Source organism: Oryctolagus cuniculus, chromosome 6 (genome assembly GCF_964237555.1).
Source record: "Oryctolagus cuniculus chromosome 6, mOryCun1.1, whole genome shotgun sequence".
In the NCBI taxonomy this organism is placed as follows: Eukaryota; Metazoa; Chordata; class Mammalia; order Lagomorpha; family Leporidae; genus Oryctolagus; species Oryctolagus cuniculus.
The window spans coordinates 9,249,876-9,268,458 of NC_091437.1; the positions used below are offsets into that span (position 1 = coordinate 9,249,876).

Sequence of the window (18,583 nt, forward strand, 5' to 3'; positions counted from 1 at the left end):
AGCTTTCTGAAGGCTGGGTTCTGTGCAGGGTGTGGCAGGAAGGGTCATGCGGCACTGAGTCGGGGGGAGTAGGGGTGAGGACCGAAGTCTCTGTGGGGACGTATGGATCGACAGGCAGTGGCACAGTTTCAGTAGTGCCCGAGTGAAGCAGGCACCAGGGGGCTGGACTGGCTGAGCACCGGGTGCGCGTTGCCGCCAAGGTGAGAAGTGTCAGATGCCAGAGAGAGTGTGTGTGACCGCACCCCGCTGAACAGGGCCATGTTTTCACAGTGTTCACTTCTGGCTGAGTTCTGGGACATAAATGTCAGAGAGCCCAGGAATAGGGCCCAGGAGGCGCAGAGGAACCAGTACAGGGCGAGCCAGGAAGCAGAGCGAGGACTTATCCATGAGCTGGACTGCTCCAGCCTCTGGCCAGAACCGCCCTCCGAGCACATGCTCCCAGTGACCCCCGCCCCCCAGGCCCGGCCTCTCAGATGCCAGCCGCCTTCGTATCAAGTCTCCTCCCTCAGTCAGTCCGCCATTAACATTAAAACATCAGAGTTCAGACAGCTGCGCGAGTTCTGGGGTGACAAATCCTACTCAGCCCATTACAGTGCTGCATTGAACAGTCACGGGGCCCGTGGCAAACTGCAGAGAGAATGGGTCCCGCTGAAAGGTGACCGGTGTCCAGATGAGAACCAAAAGTTGCCTGAACGAGACCTGTCCTCCCCCTCCCCCACACCAGGTGCTGGACACTGCTCTCAGGCTGTCCATTTGGAATTCTTGGCTCTGTTTGCTTGGGGTCGGAGGGTCCGGGTCTCCTCGGTGGGAACCTTTCACAGTTTCAGTTTTCGGAAGGAATATCCTCCTGGAAGCCACTGTTTGGTGTGTGGCCTTTGGAAGCTGAGTCAGTCTAGAGAAGAAGAGATGGACATCTCAGTCAGAGCAGTGCTGAGTATTTACATCATTGAGGAATTTGCATCCCTGAAACCCGCAAGCCTGCCTCCTTGCTGACTGATTCCCGGGTCTGCTGGATCTCTGTGGGCTTGGGCTTCGTGGCCAGCGTAGAACCCAGAGTGGGGCCGGTGCCGCGGCTCACTAGGCTAATTCTCCACCTGCAGCGCCGGCACACCGGGTTCTAGTCCTGGTTGGGGCGCCGGATTCTGTCCCGGTTGCCCCTCTTCCAGGCCAGCTCTCTGCTGTGGCCCGGGAAGGCAGTGGAGGATGGCCCAGGTGCTTGGGCCCTGCACCCGCATGGGAGACCAGGAGAAGCACCTGGCTCCTGGCTTTGGATCGGTGCGGTGAGCTGGCAATAGCGGCCATTTGTGGGGTGAACCAACGGAAGGTAGACCTTTCTCTCTCTCTCTCTCTCTCTCTAACTCTGCCTGTAAAAAAACAAAAACAAACCCAGAGTGGGTCAAGCTCATGTCCCCAGCCCTTCCCACACTCTTGATTTTGCACCTCGGCTTCCTCCCGAGAAAGCAGTGACTTCTTTGCCCCTTAGATGCTGGTCACCCACGGGCCTTTCCTGCAGGGGACTCTTGGGTTTTTGAAGGACTTGATGGCACAGCAGGAGGTAGGGCAGGGTGTCACTCCATGCTGACCCTCGAATCGGAGTGTTTCCTGCCCTGCTGAGCCGATGGCTCAGGGCTTGGGAGACCTGCAGGCGTCTGCGCCTGTTGTAACAGCTTGTGCTCCCGCTGCAGGTCCAGCCCATCGGTTCGGCACTCGCCGAGGGGCATCGAGCAGAATTTGAGTTTATCCTTTTTTATTTGCATGATTCAAACTTTTGTCAGAGTCCACACAAATGCTTGCAAACTGTGTTTTTCTAAGAGATGGGGGAGGCACCCGGCTTCCTCGTGTCTGGTGTTAGCAGAGTCGTGGGAGCTTTATAAGATCCCTCTGGCAAAGCCCCCATTAATGCCATGGGGACTCACTCAACTTAGTCCTCTCACGGAAGGTCCTCTGTGGAATGGACCCCGATGCCTTCTCTACTTTTTTTTTTTTTTTTTTTTTTTTTTGATAGGCAGAATTAGACAGTGAGAGAGAGAAAGAGAGAGAAAGGTCTGCCTTCGGTTGGTTCACCCCACAATGGCCGCTACGGCTGGCTCACTGCATCGATCCGAAACCAGGAGCCAGGTGCTTCTCCTGGTCTCCCATGCGGGTGCAGGGCCCAAGCACTTGGGCCATCCTCCACTGCCCTCCCGGGCCACAGAAGAGAGCTGGCCTGGAAGAGGAGCAACCGGGACAGAATCCGGAGCCTCGACTGGGACTAGAACCCAGGGTGCTGGCGCCGCAGGCGGAGGATTAGCCTAGTGAGCCATGGCGCTGGCCACCTTCTCTACTTCTGAACACAAGCTGCTTCTGCCATTCCTTGCCATTGGCTTCTCTCTCCAGCCATGCCCCCAAGGCCTCTTTCTCGAAGGATCAGCAGTGGCCACCTGGCTGTCACGTCCATTGGCCTTCTCTTTGGCTTCGTCTCCACCCCGCTCTCCTGTGGTGGACCTTCCTTGTGTGGGGATTCCGCGGGGCCTGCCTTCCAGCTCACGCCCCGTTTGCTAGCCACACTTGCTTGCCGACTCTGCTCCTGTGGGCCTGCCTCTCATGCTATCTGCTGCCACACTTACAGCACTGTGCGTCAGTGAGCGTGTTTGAAGTGCTCTTCCAGGGCAGACACCATGGCCGTCGTAGCCACCCCAGTTGCCTGTACGTGGTAGGTGTGCAGTAAACATTTGCTGAATGAAGCAACGTATACGTGGGAACAGCATCAGCGCAGGAGCACCACAGCTTCCGCCAGGCAGGTAAATGCCCTCTGGTGTCCTCCACGATCGTGAGTTCCCCACAGGGCCCTTGGGTCTCCAGTTGGAAGCTGCAGAGGGAGTGGTTGATGTCCACAAGAAGTGACACCAGTCCTAGGGAGAAGACACTCGCTGGGACCTCCTAGTCATTCCCATTCAAACACCGTGTCCCCGGGTGGTGACTCTGCACCGGTTGTGTTGAACGCATACCAGGAGCTGCCTGTTGGCAGAGCCATAGAATGGGAGGGCTTTAGGGACTCTGACCTCCACCAGAACAAGACTCATTGTTCAGGAGCTTGGGTGAGTGGGCAGGAATGAACGGATTGGCATTATGGAAGAAGAACTTGGGTGGTGGCGTCTGTAGAACAACATAGGAAAGTTAGAGGAACTAGTCCAGGATGGTGTATGTACAGAACCGTGTAGACGGCACCCTACTTCCGGGCCATCTAGGGAATTTCCAAGGAAATCGCCACTATACACGTGTGCAGCTCAGTTTATGGATTCTGGAACTCACGGCTCTGCCTCACCTCCGGACGTGTGACTCGGCTGTCTGAAGGGAGTTACGCCTGCTCTGTAATTTTGAGTACTGGGGATGGGCTTCCTAGAGCGTTTGAAAAGCGGGTGACATCCTGGTCACTGTACTTTCTTGTCTCTTAAACGTAGGTAGGAAAGATTGGGCCTACAGACAGTGGAGAAGCGCAGCTTCACCAGGCGGACCTGGTGGAGCCCTGGGTATCCAGGAATCACTCATGGGGTTGGGCGGGGGCTCATGCTAACACCACAGGGGATGCCAGGCGCAGACCCCAGACTCCCACGCATGACGCGCAGCTCCTGCCTCCCCCTCGGCCACAGCGGCTGCTCCCCGGGGCTTCCCTTCAGCCACGATTGTCCGCCTCCCTCTTCCCCAGGTTGGCCAGGCTCAGAGGCTCCACGTCGGCTGCCCCCTGACCTTCCTTCCTGCTCTCCACCCCTCTCATCCGGGGCGTGAAGCGTAAGCCTCTGTCTCAGTTGGAGACTCCCTCCTGTAGAGGAGAGCTAGCAGGCGCTGAGGGCAGACGACCCCACCTTAGTGTCAGCGCACACACGGCCCTGGCTTGGTGGCCCAGGCAGCCACGGAGGCTCTCTCAGGATCTGCAACCTCCTCTGAAAGAAGCGGTTCGTGCCCTGCTAGGTTGCTGCAAGGACTAGGGACAGTGTGCGCAGGAGAGCTAGAGAGCGCCACCTTGTGTTGAGACAGTGAGAGTGGTTAGGTGCCTGGAATGTGCCTGGCACATAGTGGGTGCTTGAAAATTTATACTCATTGCTGATGAGGTTAAGACACAGTTTAGGGGTCAGCGCCATGGCACAGTAGGTTAATCCTCTGCCTGTGGATCTGGCATCCCTTAAGGGTGCCGGTTCTAGTCCCGGCTGCTCTTCTTCCAATCCAGCTCTCTGCTGTGGCCTGGGAAAGCAGTAGAAGATGGCCCAAGTCCTTGGACCCCTGCACCCATGTGGGAGATGGGGAAGATGCACCTGGCTCCTGGCTTCGGATTGGTGCAGCTCCAGCCGTTGTGGCCATCTGGGGAGTGAACCAACAGAAGGAAGACCTTTCTGTCTCTCCCTCTCACTGTAACTCTACCTCTCAAATAAATAAATAAAATCTAAAAAAAAAAAAAAAAAAAAAAGACAGTTTAACAAAATTACATAGATCACTGGGCTCTAAACGGCTTTACTGGTTCCACATTTGAGGCTGTAGCCAAGTGGGATACTTTTTCCTTCCTTCCCCTGGTCTAGATAATGAGATATTTGAGACAGCTAAGGTGCTGCTTTTTACTCTCACAGATTAATTTCATTCATAAAAAAAAAGATGACAAAATCAATTACACACTGTGCAGGCATGGTGCCAAATTGGCTTTAGAAAACCCGACGTGTTGTCAATGCAAACATCTCTGGAGGGAAGCTCACCTAATGGGATGTTTATCGCCCGAGGGGAAGCCAGGCCTGGAGAAGAGAGGTGGCAGGATTTCCCATCTGGGGTTTATTAGTTTATGTATTCAGGTGGTCCAGGACCGGACATTAGCTCTCGGCTTAATGAAGGAAACAGTCTGAGGATGGCTGCTCTTTTAACCTGGGCAGCTGCTGGCCCTGGGAATCCCATCAGCTGAGCTAGCGTTTTGTTCAGTGTGTCTGATTCATGGCCTCTGGGGCAGTTAGGAGGGTGTGATGGGGGCTGAGGGGAAAGCGTGGTCCGTTGGTGCAAGCCTGGGTCCCCGTGGAATTCTGCCTGTGCACAGTGCTGTGTTTCTGAGGATGGTGAAGGAAGGGTGCTCTCTGTGCCTGCTGTAAGACAGAAGGCTTGTGCTGTCAGAGTTGTTATTATTATTATTATTATTATTATTATTATTGGCTCCTTTTCTGAGCATCTTTGGATAGATCAGGATCCCTGATAGATGTAGGGAAGGCTGCAGAGGAGGGTCTTCGGTTCAGGCTGCACTACCGGTGTGCTCCCCTTGCTTGCTTTGTCCGTGGAGTGCAGGTAATATTGGGTGTGATTCCTTGCAGTCTGCCTTTGGGGAGGGGAAACTGGGCTTTTTTTTCGTGTTGTCGTACTCTGTGTTCCCACGTGGGTAGGTGATGCACTGTGTTCGTTGTGCCATGCCCTCGGCGCATGGTGCCTTCTGAAAGCAGGAGACGGGAGGCATCATCTTGTGTCTTCAGTGGCACGGCTTAGATCTGTGTCAGAGGCAGCTGGCTCTGAGATCCCGCGTGCCACGTACAGTAGGGAAACCTGCTCCTGCAAAGGCCGCTTGGGCGGTTACCACGTCATTCGCAGACCATACACCAGCCTAACAATCAGCCTGCTCTAGGTTCAGTGCATGCTGAGTCTCACCTGCGGTTGCCTTGGCAGGGCCAGCCCCACGGGCCGGACGTTCCCCACCCCTGCTGTAGAAGCACAGGTTCCCCGTCGGCTTCACAGAACTTTCTGGAGGGGCTGGGCTGAGTGGGGCTGTGGAGAGGTGAGAAGCCTGCGCCCTGAGAACAGCCAGGCCGGCAGCCGCCGCGCCCACGCTGCCTCTGCACAGGCTGTTGTGATTCACGGCTAGGTTTTTTTAAGTACTTTCCCATTCATGCGAACAAGTGTCAGAAGTTTCTGAATGACTGCCTGCTCTTCAGAGCACTCCTGTCTGTGTGAGGGGGTGATGGAGGCGCACGCATTCAGGATCTCGCATCCAGAGCGTCTTGCGTGCCGCCTTGCGCTGCCATCACCTTCAGCCGACCTCCCAGGATAGCGCCCCAGCCTCAGCCTTCTCATCTGTGCCCCTCGATGAGGACAGGGACCCCAAAGCATTGCTGGCCTTGGCAGGTGTTTGAACTTCCAACCTGTGGTCTTCGGTAAGGGATCCAGCTTCACGTCCGTCAGGTGATGCAGGAATGGAAGAGAAAGCCCTACAGGAAAAAACATTTTTGATTGTGGGGCTTAGCAGGATTAGAAATAAGGAGAGAAATTGGAATCAAATAGGGTTACTGTAAGGTTCTAGACACCACTGCCTAGCTCAGAAAAAATTAATGTAACAAGAAACTTGGGATGCTGTGTCAGGGCTGGTGTGGGGATGAGGGTCTCCAGGTGCCTTTGGGGGTAAAGATCCCAGCTAGGGCGACCCTAGGAGACCTCCGAGCAGACAGACCTGATGGCAGCAGCGAGTTCACAGGCTGCAGCAGGGGCTCCAGACCTTGACTCAGAGCTGCCTTAGTGTCTCAGTAATTTTTTTTTTTGCTATAATTTTTAGGACCAAAGAAGTACCTAACATTCCCATTTGTTAAGTGCTCAGGTTCAGACAGCTTCGTCACTGTTTATGTACTAAGAACTTTGTAGTCATGTGAGATAGTAATACACCTAAATTGAAAGATAAGAACAACGTTTTTATTTTGTTCTTTATTTACTAATAGAACATGGGCACCTGTTGGGTTTTCCATTTATCCATCAGTCAGGGTCCAGTCAAGGCCAAGCCACAGAATAATTTGGGCAAAATTTTAAAATAAATATTAACTAGGAAAAGAGTATTCTTCCTCAAAATATTAAAAATAGAATGACTATTCCACTTCTGAGTGTCTACCCAAAATCATGGAGAAAGGGTCTCGGAGAGAAAACTTGTACACTTGTGTTCATGGCAGCATTGACCATGACAGCCAAAAGTTGGAGGCAGCCAAGTGTCCGCCTGTGGGCACATGGAAGTCAAAATGTGACACACGCGTGCAGTGGAATAGCATTCAGCCTTGGGAAGGAAGGGAATTCTGACACGTGCTGTGCTGTGCATGGTCCTTGCTGAGTGACAGCCGGAGTTAAGAAGTCCAGAGAGACAGAAAGCAGCTCATTCTGCGGTTTTTGCAGGATGAATAAAAATTCTGGAGATGGAATGGTGAAGGCTGCACAACAATATGAATGTCCTTAGTGCCACACTGAAAAATGACGGAGAAGCAGAGTTTATGCTGTGTGTGTTTATGAAGCATATGAAGGAACTGCAAAAAAGTCCTAGGAAGATGCAATTAATAGAGACGCTTATTTTGATGCAAAAGGTTTTGAAATCTGCGCACTTTTTTCACAATATATATTTTCTCTGAACTTTTTGAAGAACCCTGATATTTTACAACTTCAAAACAATAATAGAAATCCAAACCACTAAAGACAGAAGAAGTAGTAACCATGATGGGAACTGGCTAAAAGGAAGTAGAGAGCCCTGGGAGTAGGGGCAGAGCAGCCCGGGGGAGCAGGCCCCTGCGCCTGGGCTGAGACAGCACGCCCAAGCCCAAGCTGCCCTCCGGCCTGGCTGGCTTTCTGGGGGACCAGGCTGGCTTGTCTTCAGATGTAAAAACACGCATAGCTCAACATAGCTAGAGGAGAGGGTTTTCAATGTTCTCATCACAAAGAAATGGCACATGTTTGACGTGGGGACCCCCTAATGGGTTAATCAATACAGAAGTATATACACAGACTGAGGCATCGCATTGTACCCACATCGAGATGTGCTGTTGTTATCTGTCAGTTAAAAAAACTGCGCACTTTCAGACGAACATGTTCACCCTCGTGTGCAGTGCCCGCAGCGGGAGGGGCCATGCAGAGACCAGAGGGAGGCAGGGACGGTGAGTTTCCAGCTCCGTCTCACATTTACTCTGCTCGCACAGGGATGAGCTGGGTGGGGGCTGGTGTGTGGTTTAGGTTGTTATTCCTCTTTCTTTGCGTCCACTTGGGGCTGATTGCACATGGCTGAAATTGAGGGAGTCCAGGGCACATGGTAAGACTTTGCCAAGTAGCTAAGAACCTGTTGAAAGAGACCACAGATGGAGAAAATGCATGCTTTTAGTTTTCTCTTGCTTCTACTCAGACATTTATGGTCTTGCGCTCCTCTTTGTTCCCAGGTAGGCAGGCACACTGTTCCAGCGAGCAGTCTCTCTGCAAAGGCAATCGTTTGGTGATGCCTACAACCCCGTGAGTCGTAACTGGCACACCTTTCCATAGCCCTTCTTTAAGGAGAGGCTGAGTAACCCAAGTTTTGTAACCTGACCTATTCAAGTGGAAAAACCTCTGACCCATGTCTGCAAAAATAGCCTCCCCTTTCCCTAAGCCCTGTTTGGACAAGTTCTGCTTCGGTTTGCGTTTTCACCACCTGCTGAGTTGGTCTGGTGAGTGTCAGCCGCTGCCTCTCTCACCTGCAAGCCAGTGCCAGCCTTCTCTCTCTCTTAAGGGTGACCAGCTGGCATACTGTGTGCTTCTTAGATTCAGCCCATGTCCGAAACGCAATCTGAAAATCAAGTTACTCCAGCTGGAAGTAGGGTAGACTGTCACACAGATCTCAGGTGGAGAATTTGTGCTCCGGTTCCACACCTGGAGCACGACTTTGGTTTTCTTGGTGGATTTCACATTTTGTTCAGGAACCTACATCGAGCTCCTGCCTGCTCACATGCATCCAGGTAGGGCCCATTACTCAACCTGTCCTGGCTTTGTTTTCCACCTGTACTGCAGAGAGAAGAGCTCATCCATTCTGAGTGCTTCCGGGTCACCAGGAGCTGATGAAAGTCATGTGTATCTCTCTACCAGCAGCCTACCAGTGTGTGAGGGGGACCTCCACGAGGCTTTTGAGAAGGAAGATCAGTTAAAAACCTGTGGTTATCTTTTTTTTTTTTTTTTAATTTGACAGATAGAGTTAGACAGTGAGAGAGAGAAAGACAGAGAGAAAGGTCTTCCTTCCGTTGGTTCGCCCCCCAAATGTCCACTACAGCCGGAACTATGCCGATCCAAAGCCAGGAGCCAGGTGCTTCCTCCTGGTCTCCCATGCGGGTGCAGGGGCCCAAGCACCTGGGCCATCTTCCACTGCCTTCCCGGGCCAGAGCAGAGAGCTGGACTGGAAGAGGGGCAACCGGGACTAGAACCCAGTGTCCATATGGGATGCCGGCACTGCAAGCGGAGGATTAACCAAGTGAGCCATGGCGCTGGCCCCCTGTGGTTATCTTGCCACACAACCGTTTCCATGCTCTGGGGAGTATAGGCGGTGGTTACCAGGGAAATGGTTGGGCTGTACCGCCTTAGCCTTGAATTTCAGTTTGCTGAAATTTCCAGTGGTCTTAGAAAGGAAGAGTGGTGTCTCTGCTCATGGAGGCCTGCAGGGGCCAAGGGGTGAGTGTGTGCCGTGGGCCACGGGTGCAGGAGGTGGCGACTGCACACACTGGGGAGAAGGCTCCACCCAGTGACCGCCGAGGCTGCTTCAGGTGTGAGTTTCTGTGGCTGTGGCCGCCCGTCACTGTTGGGAAACAGATCCAGGGCTGTGCTGGTTGGATGTGACCTTGTGCCATCCTGGTTCCGTATCAGTGCCACCCTTCTTCCTCCTCGGTCCCCTTCTGGTTGACGCCATCAGCCTGAACCCAGTAAGGACGATCAGCCCTTACACGTCCAATGCCACTGCAGCACACGCAGTCCATTGTGAATGGGTATTTATAGGGGCAGGATTGGGGGCTTCCAGGCACCCAGAAACAACCTCAAAAAGCAGTTAGTCACAGAGATGTTGGGAAAGCGATGCGGGGCTGCTCACGTGCGCCGCTCATCTCGCCACTGTCCCTCCCCTGGTCACAGGTCAGTGGCATCACCTCTCTTATAGATGTGCACACAGACATGCAGAAAGGTTGAGGCACTTGCCCATTTTTAGAAGAAAACTGGGGGAAGAACGAGTAGGGAAGAATCCTGCCGATGCCGGCACTGGCTGTGCTCATGGGGGTGTCCGTGAGTGATGGGCCCAGGGCTACCCAGGCCAGGCTGCTGTTCTCCGCCCTGTTCCTTGAGGCCAAGTTAGAGTCCTCAGTGAACGCTTATTTAAAGCATCAGCTGAAAAAGATGTGTAGGGTCACGTAGCTGGACAAACAGAAACGGTTGAGTTTACGGCTCATGTAAAGCCCTGAGTATCAGGCATGGAATGAGTGGAGTTGGAGGCGGTGGTCTAAGCTCCTGAGCAGTGTGTGCTGGAACCATGGGCAGCCCTAAATGTGCTGGGACCCTCCCAATCGAGCAGTCTTTGAGGCGCTCCTCTGTACAACAAAGGACTGAAAAGTTGCATAAACAGTTTAGTAGACTGAGAAGGCCTGGATGTAGGAGCCAGGAGGCCTCATCTGCATTCCATGACATCTTACGGATATTATTACTGAGTTTGTGACCTTGGGCAAATCGCATAACCTCTCTTTCTTTAATGACGTATCTGTAAAATGGGTAGGACGACCCAAGGTGGCTAACTTGAGAGTCTAAATGGAACCTCTGTAAGTGCAGGGCGTTCTTGCTACGTAGAATAAAAAGACTATGCCACGAATTCTTCAGATCTTACATTCAGACCTGGTGTTTTGAGAGTGTGTGTGCCTGTGGTCACCTGCTGAAAGTTTTGAACAAGAAAGTTTTTAAGGAAAGAGAGAAAAACACTGGGGAACAGATGGGTCCAGGTGGATGGCTGTGCCCGCCTGCAGTGTTAGCGCTTCTTCCCCTGATGCCCACACCCAGAGCACCGCCGAGTGCACGGCAGGTCCTGGAGACGTCTTCAGAGACTCCCAGGAACACATTTCCCCATCACCGCGGACTGCCAGGATCTGGGGGCCAGCTCCACACGCATCCTCAGTTGTCCTCGGGTCCAGGCCCATTTTGCCCACCCCCCACCACCCCAAACTCCCATTCTCATCGCAGTCCTCAGCAACTCACACACTCAGGGCCGCTGAGGCACAGAGCTTGACCTCCCAAGCGGGCGCCTCGGAGACCCCCGCTGTCGGGTGAGCATCCTCTGCAGCACTTCTGGTGGAGGAAGTGTTGGAGAGTAGAGGCAGGTGACCTGGGCCCAGCGCAGCTGTGCAGAGGCACAGGGCAGGCCCCGCTGTCTGGGGGAAAGTGTCCAAGGACACTGGGAGGGATGCAGAGCATTCAGCCCCCTGGAGTGAGCCCAGAGCACAGACCTCTCCCCCGTGTGAGGGAGAGCCTGCGAAGAGTTGGTGCACAGAGAGAGAGCTTCCATCTGCTGGTTCACTCCTGCAGTGGCTGCAATGGCCGGAGTTGGGCCAATCTGAAGCTGGGAGCCAGAAGCTTCTTCCAGGTTTCCCTTGTTGGTACAGGGGCCCAACTGCTTGGGCTGTCCTCTGCTGCTTTCCCAGGTACATTACCAGGGAGCTGGATTGGAAGTGGAGCAGCTGGGACTCAAACCAGCACCTATGTGGGATGTTGGCCCCACAGGTGGCAGCTTTTCCCACTGTGCTACAGTGTCAGCCCCTGAAGACTTTTCCAGGGTAGAGACAGATAATACAAGAAAAGTTGAAGAAAGCCTCAAAGTCAAAGAGAAGAAAGCCATTTTTCAAAGAAGATTTATTTTATTTATTTGAAAGGCATAGTGTCAGAGGGGGCAGAGAGAAGGAAGGAGGGAGGGAGAGAGAGCTAGCTTCCATCTGCTGCTTCACTCCCTAGATGCCCACAATGGCTTGGGCCAGGCCAAAGCCAGGAGCTTGGAACTCCATCCAGATCTCATGGCAGGGCCCCAAGCACTTAGGCCAGCATCTGCTACCTTCCCGGGCACATTAGCAGGGAGCTAGTCAGAAGCAGAGCAGCAGGAACTCAAACCTTGTGCCTCTGATATGGGATGCCAGCATTGCAGGTGGCGGCTTAACCTGCTGCGCAACACTGGTCCCAGAAAACCATGCTTTATACTAAGGAAACAACTGGTCTTTTCTTTCTGATCTAAATGTTGGTGTGGGCAGAATGGCCTCAGATCCGCAAGGTGGGAATGAAAACCCTGGTGAATTTTCCGGAGGTCCGTAGGAAGCAGAAACTGCAGGCACACATCCGGTTCAGGGAGGTGCTGAGTACGTCATTGCCGGCAACTCAGAACCATCTTGGATAAGAGAGCCTGTGAGACCTTCTGCTCCCAGTCTGCCTGGGCTGCCCCCATCCATCTCCCCGATCTTCACAGACATCTGGGCCCCTCTGAGCAGAGAGAGGCCCCAAAGCCCAGGCCTGTGGTAGTGGTGGTGGTGCTGTTTTTGTTTTGTTTTTTCTTTTTTTAATAGCTGCAGTACAACTTGGGGAGATTTTTCTGCTACTCTGTGATAAATTTCAGTTGAGAGTTGGTGCCAATAAACCTTTCTTAGAACCAAGGTGACCTGGAAAGTTGAATTCGTTAGGTATGTGGTCAGAATGACCAAAATTATACCAATTTCCAGATAAGCCAGGCCAATTTACATGTGGCATATGTAAATGTCTGCTAATGCTTGAATGTGCGAGTAAACCATTAGCATGTTCACCAGTGTGTTAACTCATGTCCTGACACTCAGGTATGTGTAGGACTTTCTCCTAGTATTTCATTGCAGCTGAGGTAAAGGGTGAGTGTTGCTATTTAGTTGCCATTTTGTATCAGATGGTCTTTAACTGTTGCTGTGAATTCCAAGGGCATTGCCAAGCTAAGGGTGTGAGAGAGTTCGGTAAATGTGCCGGAGTGAACAGTGGGCCAGGGTTGTGACGCAGTGGCTAAGCCTCGCCTGCAACACCGGCATCTCTGTGGGTACCAGTTGGAGTTACAGCTGCTCCTGTCTGACCCAACTCCCTGCTAAGGTGGCTGGGAAAGCAACAGAAGATGGCCCAAGTGTTTGGGAACTGCCATTCACATGGGAGGCCACGATAGAGTGCCAAGCCCTGCCCATTGTGGTCATTTAGAGAGTAAACCAGCAAATGGACCATCTCCCCACCCCCTTCTCCTTAACTCTGCCTTTCAAATAAATAGAGAAGTCTTTGCAAAAAAAAAAAAAAAAAAATTGTGAGCAGGTCCCTCCTATGAGGATGACAAATTCTTTCTTTACTCTCTCTCTTTCTCTCTCTTTCTCTTTCTTTCTTTTTTTTTCTTTAAAAAAAAAAGAGAGAAAGAGAGACAGAGAAACAGAGGGAGAGACAGACATAGGTCTTGCATCTTTCCGTCTACTGATTCACTCCCCCAAAGTCCTCAATAGCCTGGGACTGGGCCAGCTGAAGGCAGGAGTCAAGAACTCCATTTGGGTTCCCCACATGGGTGGCAGGGACCCAAGTCCTTGGGACATCATCTGCTGCCTCCATGTGCACTAATAGGAAGCTGGATCAGAAGTGGGGCAGTATTCTGATACTGGATGCTGGCATGGCAAACAGCAGCTTAACCTGCTGCGCCAGAATGCCTATCCCCCCCAAATCCTGGTGAGATTCTGGAGCATTATTTGTGCACAGGGGCTAAACATAAGTACTGTCATCCTGTTTTGATTAAAAGCAAAGCAAAATCAAGACCACTCGTGTGAAGCAGGAGCAGACCAGTGAGCCTGGAGGGTCAGCTGTCCTTGTCACCGCGTACAGGTTAGAGGCAGGGATGAATCTGCGCAGGCTAACCAGGTGGTGGCTTTGAGGTTATGCAGGAGGATGAGGAGCACCCTGATTTATGCACAGACTTTTTTAAAAAAAGCTGAGCATTCATTCCTTGCTCTGAGCTAGATGAAGACATTCACCCCAAGGTGACTGCTGGATTGTATTTAAATACAAACGAAGTTTCTCCGTGGGCTTCCTGAGGATCCTGGTGCATGTTCAAGGATCAGTGAGCTGCCAGCAGGACCCTAAATTGAATTACAAGGCTGACAAAGTGGTGCCTGAACTGTTCATTCAGCATTTGTTCCCCTTGGCTAAGCTGCACCAGGTGGGGCTGGGGAGAGGCTGGGGCTGAAGGTCAAAGCAACTGGGACATGAAGGAGATGGACTTAACCCACACCTAGACTTGCAAAAGGACGTTTCACAAGTGTTTCTTACAGGGGCTGTTTCTGAAAGAACACAGTGAAAGTAATTCTGGTTGGGACAGACGGGCCTGGAATATGGGTTGTCTTGCTTTGCATAATCGTCACCTTGGAAAGGTGTTGCTTTCCCCGATCACAGATCCACAGATGCAGTCTCACTCGTGTAGCACAGGGCCTTGGGGGGTGGGGGGCCTCAGAGCCCCTGGTGACATCTTGGCTGCAGTGGGGGTGGCAGGGACACATAGGTGGTGTGGGGGCAGGAGAGGGTGCATCTCTTGGGTTCACAAAGATCTCCATCCCAGCTTGTGTCCCCGTACGTCTGGGGTGACCAAGTGTAAGGTGCACACCTTAGCAGGTCCCCGACCCCGGATCCAAGGCGAGGGGACGACCACAAAGCTGGCCATGACTTCCAGAAGGCTGGAGCCTGTGACCCTCTCAGGGGCAGAGTCCGTTTCCGGAGGCTCCACAACACTGATCTTTTCCAGATGTTTCTCCTCCTCTCCCCTCTGCTGGCTGCTGTTGTGTCCTCTAGTCCCCGCCTGCCCTTGTCAGTGACACGGAGACAAAATCCTGCCAGGACCCTAGGCGTGCGAGCCGCACTCAGCTGCAGCCAGCGATTTAGCTCCGGGCCTCGCAGGAGTAGTTCCATCCTGCCCTGCTTGTGAGAGCATCCGCACTCTCGCGGTTCAAACCCAGTGCGGGCATGAAACCCAACGGTGTCTTTCACGAAAGTTTACTTTTAATGGTGTAGCAGTTAGTAATAATCTATGTGGTCCTTTGCTTATTTTACCTCCTAATGCCAAACATCTGTGCAGTAAACAATGCCATTTTTGTCCTCACTTTACAGATGAGGACATGGAGGCTCACAGGGGGTGCGTGATCTGCTCACAGCCATACAAACAGTAAACAGCAGAAGTGATTTAAATTCGGAATCTTAGACCAGGTCTCTCTCTCTCCTTCTCTCTCTGTCTTTTGCCATACACACACACACACACACACACACACACGAAATCTTTACCAAGTTTGCCACAGTGCCTCTGTTCTTGTGTCTAGCCCCATTAAAAAAAAAAAAAAAGAAACGAGAAGAAAGCACTGGAAAACCCATTAAAAGGAGATAGCTTTTGTCACAGTTTCCAAATGGGTCTTTCAGACATGGTCTTTGGCCCAAGACTGGAGATAATGCAGGGCTTCCCACAGTTCCTGTGCCCATTTCTCCGAAGCGAACACCGAGGCTGCGCTGAGCAAAGGCTGAGTTTGCGCTCTCAGCCTTGGCCAGAGCCAGAGGCCGCGCGGGCCGGCCCGGATGCGGTGAGGGGGCTGTGCCCAGCGCGGAGCCATGGGGGTAGAGGCCGCCCCTCTCTGTGCGCAAGGCCCACCTCTGACCCTCGGGAACTTGTGCCTGGTGACCCGGTCCCTCCAGTCCCCCGCTTGTCACCCACGCTGGTTTCCTGCCAAAGTGACGCGCAAACCCGAGCAGCCGTGGAGGAGGAGTGCGCGGCCTGGGGCCGCGTAAGCCCCCGGACAGGGAGAAGGCAAGTGGGCGTCGCCAGCGTCACCCGCAGACGCGGAGGCCGAGTTCGCACCATGCGCCTGGTCTGGGCTGCCGGCCGCGCCCCCTCTCCGCCCAGGCGGCCGCGCCCACCTGCGTGCGCCCTGCCCCAGGTCGCCTCCCTCCCGACGGCCGCGGGGCGGAGACGCGAGTCGTCACTAGGCAGAACTTTCCCCTGGAAATCCCTGCACCGGGCCGTGCCTCCCGCGCCGCCGCCTGCGATTTGGGCGAGTTTCCTGCCCGGTCGTGTGCGGGTCTGGGCTGCGGGGCCAGCTTGGCGCGCTCCCGAGGACAGGTCCGCGGCGGGGTGGCCTGCGGCCGGCGACCCCGACGCGATGCGCTCCGAGGCTGAGGAGGGCAAGGAAGGTAGGGCTGGGCTCCTCGGCGCGCGAGGGCGGAGGGGCCGGACTGGCGCCGACGGGGACCCCCGCGCGCGCCCCTCGGGCGGCTCCCGGCCAGCGGCGCCGGGAGGCCCCCAGCCCAGCGGTCGCTGCGCTCACTCTGGAAGCGCCAGGGGGTCCCCGTTTGACTCCGGGGACGCAGGATGCGCTGGGGTCTCGGCCGCCTGCCTGCGTGGGGACCACGCGGACGGCGACCCTGGAGCAGCCCGGGAGGCTGGGGTTGCGTGGAAAAGGGGACTTAGAGAAGTTGCGGGCGCCGTGCGTTTCCGGCCAGAAGGGGAAGCTGGGCGAGTGGGGAGAAGTGAGAGATCTTTATTTGGGGAATAGTTGGGTGTTTTTTTTTTTCCTTTTTCTGTCTTTGCGGGCCTTTCTGTACGGAGCTGGTTTGGGGGGGCGGGGAGGCTCGAGGGGCTGTGCCGCTGGGAAGCGAAGGGCGGCCGAGTGTTTCTGCGAGAGTTCGGTTTACTCTCAACCTCTCAACGGAGAACGGGTGACAGGGCTGGCCAGGGCCCAACCCAAACACAGTTACGCGTTGGTTTGGGGAGTTTATGCGCGTGCTTTGTTCCCTGGTGCTTTGTGTACACAAAAGTCCCCTTGTAAGTGGCGAGGTTGGGGGATGAGAGGGTAAGAGGGAAAATGCACGGGATCCTGAGGTTCCCGCCTCTGCGCAGGAGCCGCCTCTGCGGGCGCTGGTGCCCCTCTCGCAGCGCGGGAGCTGGGAGCGGGCGCAGAGCCCTGGGACCGTGGCCTCCAGCGGGCAGCGACCCTCCCCGTGAAGGCTGGGGGCTTTGTCTGCGCCCTCGCCCTGGTGAGGTAGCGTCGGGGAAGCGGGCTTGTTGAACGCAGAGGCTGGCGGGGTGCAGAGTGGCAGCCGGAGGCTGATGTGGGGCTGGGGGCTCGCTTCCCTGGCTGCGGCCTGTGTGGCTGTGTAGCAGCGGCTGGCCGAGAACAAGGCGGAGAGCAGCTGGGTTGAGAGAGCCCACTGGTGACCCCTGTCTTGTTTTCCTCCTCTTTCAGTGGGGACCGGGGGGAGCCCTTTCCCAGGTGTGTGTCACACACTTGCCTAGCCGTGCGCCCAGGCTTCCCTGATGACCAGGGGCTCCTGCCCCTTCACCTTCCCTCCCGGGGCCCGTGCCTTCTGCAGCCCTGCTGCCATGATCTGGTCTCTGTGCTTTCCAAAGGGAGACGGGAATGTTTCTTTCAGGATCGTCAGGTGCCAGAGCTTTACAGTGATCTCAGTGAGGGTGAGATACTGGATTCCGCTTTGTTGTTTGTTTTGTTTTAATTTATTTGAGAACCAGAGTTAGAGAGGGAGAGACAGAGGCAGAGAGAGAGGTCTTCCATGACCCCAGATGGTCATAACAGCCAGAATGGGGTCAATCTACAGCCAGGAACCAGGAGCTCCTTCTGGGTCCCCCATGTGGTGCAGGGGCCCAAGGACTTTGGCCATCTTCTGCTGCTTTCCCAGGCCATAGCAGAGAGCTGGATGGGAAGAGAAGCAGCCATGACACAAACAGGCACCCATATTGGATGCCAGCAAGGCAGGCAGATTATTAACCTACTACACCGTGGCGCCATCCCCTACTTTTTTTTAAAAGAAAAAAAAAATATTTTATTTATTTGAAAGGCAGAGTAACACAGAGGGAGATCTTCCATCTGCTGATTCACTCCCCAAATGGCTGCAACAGCCAGGGCTGGGCCAGGCCAAAGCTGGGAGCTGCAAACCCCACCAAGGTGTCCCTTGGATCAGCCAGGAGTCAACCAATGCCCATGTGGGATGCAGGCAGCTTAACCCACTGTGCCACAACACCAGCCCAGCTGTTGAATAACTTGCAGGAGACTGATCAGATACTTTCTCTTCACTGTGTTTCTGGGTGTGTAAGTGTGTCTGCCTGTCTCCTGGGTAGTTCCTGCAAGGCTGGCTACAGGCCTTGACCTAGAACCCACTAGCTACCACCACTGAGCTATCCGTGGAAAGAGCTGTACTATGTAAATAACTCAGTTTTCTTTCTTCTTTCGCCATCCACTTCTGTTCATCCCCCGCCCCCCGGCAGGCTTACACATCCCGTTCTGTGACGTCACCGCAAGCTTTTCCCAATGTCTGTATTGCAAGACACTTGCCTCTGGACGCTTTGTGCCTGATCGGCTCTAATGGGAAATACTCCTAAGTCATTGTGAGCCACAGTAAGCAACTTGTGTGCTTTCCTTGGGGTTGAATCTGAAAAAAATATGAAGTAGGACTCAAGTCTTCGGAGGCCCACATATTTGCGTCTGTGCGTGAATGTGGAAGCAAATGACTGGGGTATTGTTATGCCCGCATAGCTTCGAGTGTGCTTGAATCTGGGCCAGGGGTGCTGGACCTCTGTGCTCAGCCCGTGGCCACCTCCTAGAGAAGTGACTTAATTTCTCCTGCTTACAGATGAATAGGTGATTGTGCTTGGATGTTAGAGGGAGAAAATAATCCAGCCCGTGCGTTATTAAAAGCTGAATGAGCTGAAGATATCCAGACAGAAAATACATAGGAAAGCAAGGGGAAGGCAGTTGAAAAGAGGACCTGCACAGTGTCCACA

General features: G+C 53.9%; 1 protein-coding gene across 6 annotated transcripts in view; it reads left to right on the top strand.

Annotated features, from left to right (window-relative positions):
* Positions 1-18,583, top strand: part of TNFAIP8 (TNF alpha induced protein 8) — a 115,600-nt gene that overhangs the window by 57,477 nt on the left and 39,540 nt on the right. Inside the window, exon 1 of one of the 6 annotated variants that reach the window (XM_008254928.4) lies at positions 15,548-15,978. The exons of the other annotated variants lie outside the window; for them this stretch is intronic. Coding sequence (XP_008253150.2) covers positions 15,648-15,978 — 331 coding nt within the window. The 5' untranslated portion in view covers positions 15,548-15,647. Of the gene's footprint in view, positions 1-15,547; positions 15,979-18,583 lie in introns of those variants that run through there. 6 annotated transcript variants of the gene reach the window in all.